The 4,087-nt window shown below is 49.6% G+C and overlaps 1 protein-coding gene across 1 annotated transcript; it reads right to left on the bottom strand.

Moving 5' to 3' along the window:
- Positions 1-2,338: 2,338 nt before the first annotated feature.
- On the bottom strand, positions 2,339-3,859 carry LOC124695193 (cytochrome P450 710A1-like). Its single transcript, XM_047228071.1, has one exon. It carries the CDS (start codon positions 3,857-3,859, stop codon positions 2,339-2,341), a length of 1,521 nt encoding a protein of 506 aa, XP_047084027.1.
- Between the last annotated feature and the right edge of the window lie 228 nt (positions 3,860-4,087).

Consider the following 4,087-nt stretch of genomic DNA (forward strand, 5'->3'; position numbering starts at 1 on the left):
AGATGCAAGTTTGGTGAGCGTGAGCAAGAACACCTCTTGAAAATTCTATCGCCGGGGTGACATTTGTGATTCCTCTGACAAGCACAAATGTTAAGACCAACACTATGTTACCTTCTTTCAAGTCATATGTTTTTCTTCTTTGTTTGTGTCAATGCATATATAACTTCTGGCGGTACTCATTTGACATTGCTCTTTTTTGGCATACTAGAGATTACCAACGAAGACGGTTTCCTCCCTTGAAATCTTTTATAATGGTGTAGGTGAAGTACATGTTGATGCAAGTGTCATCACCAAACATTGGTTTCCAAACAGAGGGTGACGACTTCCTAATGTTCAACATCGGAGGTGGACTTCATCAGCGGCACACATATACATGGTGCACATGTTGTGCTATCAACTACTAGAACAACCACACACAAGAAGCTGAATGTAGTGTTTGACATCAACGACATAAATAAATTAGTTGTTTGTCTGATAGTAAACTCATAAGTCCTATGTGAACTAAATGTGTAGTCTTATATATGCTATGGTAAACTATATTGAGCGATTTGGATGTTGAACTATGTTAAGGATTTGTGAACTAAATGCCCATTCTTTTATAAGTTTATGGTGATAACCAATATGTTAGTTTATTGAGTGTGTAATGTTGTGTTTTCCAGAGATTCTTGTATTTTGTTTTGTTATCAAATTGAATAACAGTAACACATTTTTTAGTTCTAATATTACGTTAGTGGCATGGTTGATTAGTTAAACACCACTGGTGTTTATGTTACCAGTGTTGTGTCTGAGAGACACCACCAATATCAAATAGCAGCGCCATAACACATCTGGTGTGCCAAAAATATGCCAGTAATAGCTATTTTGCAACACCATTGAAATTTGTTTACTATTAGTGAAATTCATCACACAGTCTTTGAGAACCCAGTAATCGAAACGGTAGTCTTTGTGGTCATTGCACAAGAAGCAGATCTGGTTCAAAACCATCATGCACGCAGTGGGTCTGAATCCGACTTTCAAGAACCCGTGCCTATAATCGCATGCAAGGACGAGGACGGGAGGCTTACAGTGGTGGATGCGGTAGCGCTGATGGAACTTATCGTCAGTCATGATGCTTCGCCATCTCTTGCATACAACGACATCATGCTAGGGGTAGGGTAGTTGTGGGAGCACATAGAGAATTATCTCGAGTAGGACATCCTCGCCTTCAACCGGATTTGCCTGCGACGACAACAATGAGGAGGGTTGGCGGTGGCGTCTGCTAGTGTCCTCCTCTTCTAGCAAAGTATCCTCAACGACGACGGCGAGGAGGGTTGGCTGCGACGTATGCTGCTACTAGTGCCCTCATCTTCAAGCGGAGTCGCAAACGATGACGACGGCGATGAGGGTAGCTATTGGCGGTTGCTTCAACTAGTCATGCCGCCCCAAGCGTGGAGTGAAACCGTCGGAGTTTGGAACCGCAAGTGAGGAGTTGAACATAGACTTAATTCATGGATTGCCACGAAAATAGTGGCTTAAATGACTGGCTGGTCGAGGATACATGGTTGGTTTTGCAAACCAATTGCGGGCGAAAATAGGATATTGTGCTGCGAAGGGGAAAGATGAAGCTTGCTAGCTAGCCGCGCCACATTGCTGCCTCTAACGTTGGGCTTCTAAAACATATCAGCAACGTATGACATTATCATCACGTATATATCATGTCTAGTCGACGAAACCGATAATACAAACGTCGCTATTAATAGTGAAAATCGATCAACGATTGCCTCTAACTGCTCGTCAATATTGTACAAATAACCACTCACATTCATCGAAAACAGATGTGTCACTAGTTTTTTGTACGAACCAACGACGGGACATTTTCTCTTATTTGTCACCGCAGTTCACCAGACCCGTGATGCCCGCAAATAGTTCACCATCACTGAATTTTTTAGCCCTCCAGGTCGTATACTCAAGACACCCTCTAGGCTAAAATGGGATATGTTATGGATTATATCATCTCCACTGGATAAATATTTCGCACCTTGATCTAAAACATACTTTTAGATGACATGCAAAATTAATAATTACTCTGTGCATTAATAATTAGATACAAACTAAAATAAGTGAACCACACATAAAGATAGACTAGATACAAACTAAGGTGGATGAACCAAACAAAATGTTTCAACATCTTACATTTTTCCAAACATTTTTCCAAACGGAGGGATTATATAACTCCAAATAGACTTTCCTGACTTACATGTTTCAACCATACGTACTTATTTCGACCCTCAACACATAACTCCACAATCTTACAACCATTATTCAAGCCATAGAAAGGATAATATACTACGTATATGGTTCACAAGGAAAAGGATGGGACGCTAGGGCAGCGCTGCTTCAGGTACACAGCGCATCCATCCCTAGGCACGACGGTGGGTACGTACAACAGCTCGTCGCACCCCTCAGTCCTGTCTCGCTGGAACTCTGCGACGGTAACGAACAAGGCAATGAAGAGAGTGAGGTGGTACAGTGCGTACCTCTGGCCAACGCACTGGTGCGCTCCGGCACCGAAGGCCAGGAAGTTGCGCTTGTATGCCACATCTTCCCTGCGCGACTCAGAGAAAAATCGATCTGGGTCGAAGGTTTCCGGCGAGTGGAAGCCCTGGAAGGAGGACTCGTAGACGGACGGGAACACCATCGCGCCCTTGGGCACTGTGTACCACTCCGTCAGCTGGAAGGGCTGGAGGGCAATGTGCGGCACCAGCGCCCCTGGTGGGCGGTGCCGGACCACCTCGTGCGCTACCGCCTGCGTGTACTTCATCTCCTGGATCATCTCCGTGGTGATGAGCTTGCCGGATTCGGGCGACCAGACGGTGACAACCTCGGCGCGCACGCGGGCCACTACGTTCGGGTGGGTCTCCAGGGAGGAGACTGCCGAGCAAAGCAAGGAGGTGACATTGTCCTGGGCGGCGAAGAGGAAGTTGAACAGGTAGGACCCGACATTCTCGTCAGAGGTGTTGGCCGGCGGAGGCAGTCCTGCATTGGCGGCCTCGTCTATGTGTCGAACCATCTCGTGAATCCCGTAGTCCGCAAGGCACTCCGGTTTGCCGCCGGCGCGCATGCGGGCCTTGCTCTCCCGCGCGCACTCCGCCAGTAGGCGCCTGAGTCGCTCCCCGGCCAGCCTCGCGCGCCGGAACACAAACCCTGGCAGGTCCACGGGAATGGCCGCAAACCCGTCGATGAAGATGTTGTAGTCCTTGCGGAGCATCTCTGTCGTCTCCTCGGTGAGGTACGGCCCTACGAGCACCGCCTGCGAGGTCTCTAGGTTCATGTCGCGGAAGGGCACAAGCAGCGGCATGGACTTGTTGCCAGCTGCAGCGCTCCGGTCGAGCCACCTCCGGAGGTGGGCGAGGATGACGCGCTGTTGGATGGCGGTGTAGGTGGAAAGCGCACGCGACGTGAAGTTGGGCGCGATCCTGTGCCGCAGCTCCTTGTGCTCGTCGCCGAACTTGTAGATGATGTTGTCCGCCCCCCAGAGCTTACGCCCAAAAGGGTGGCCCGTTGACTGGAAGGCGTCGGGGCGAACGTTTGCGAACACACGGTGGGACAGCTCTGAGTCGCGGATGAAGACGACGAAGTAGCCGAACAACCAGTCGGCGGCGAACCCGAGGCCCGACTCCTTTGCTTGCGCCGCCTTCACCTCCCAGTACCGCGTTGGATCGCGGAACATGTGCACCACGCTGCCAAGGAAAGGCACCACCAACGGCGGCCCTGGCAGCGCCCCCTTCTTGCGGTGGTAGGACAGCTGCTCAACCAGGAAGTAGAGGGCCACCGCAGCCGCCACGAACGCCGCCGCCGTGCGGAGGTCCACGTCCACCATTGCGCCTGCTTGGTGTTGTTGTTAGGACAAGAAAACACACGCACGCACGCTCAGTTTAGTGGAGTTCACGGGGGAGAGAGAGCTGGAGACCGAATGCTTCGTTATGCATTACTTGAACTGATCCATGGTAGTAGTACTATTTATACTACTACAAACTGCTACGGGAGGTGAAAATAGGGAAAAGTGCAGTGAAGCAACTGCGCAGCGCGCACGGCTATCTGAGACGTC

Source organism: Lolium rigidum, chromosome 3 (genome assembly GCF_022539505.1).
Source record: "Lolium rigidum isolate FL_2022 chromosome 3, APGP_CSIRO_Lrig_0.1, whole genome shotgun sequence".
NCBI classification, from domain to species: Eukaryota; Viridiplantae; Streptophyta; class Magnoliopsida; order Poales; family Poaceae; genus Lolium; species Lolium rigidum.

Coding starts and splice junctions, on each gene's coding strand:
- LOC124695193 (XM_047228071.1), bottom strand. CDS start 3,859: ATGGTGGACGTGGACCTCCGCACGGCGGCGGCGTTCGTGGCGGCTGCG.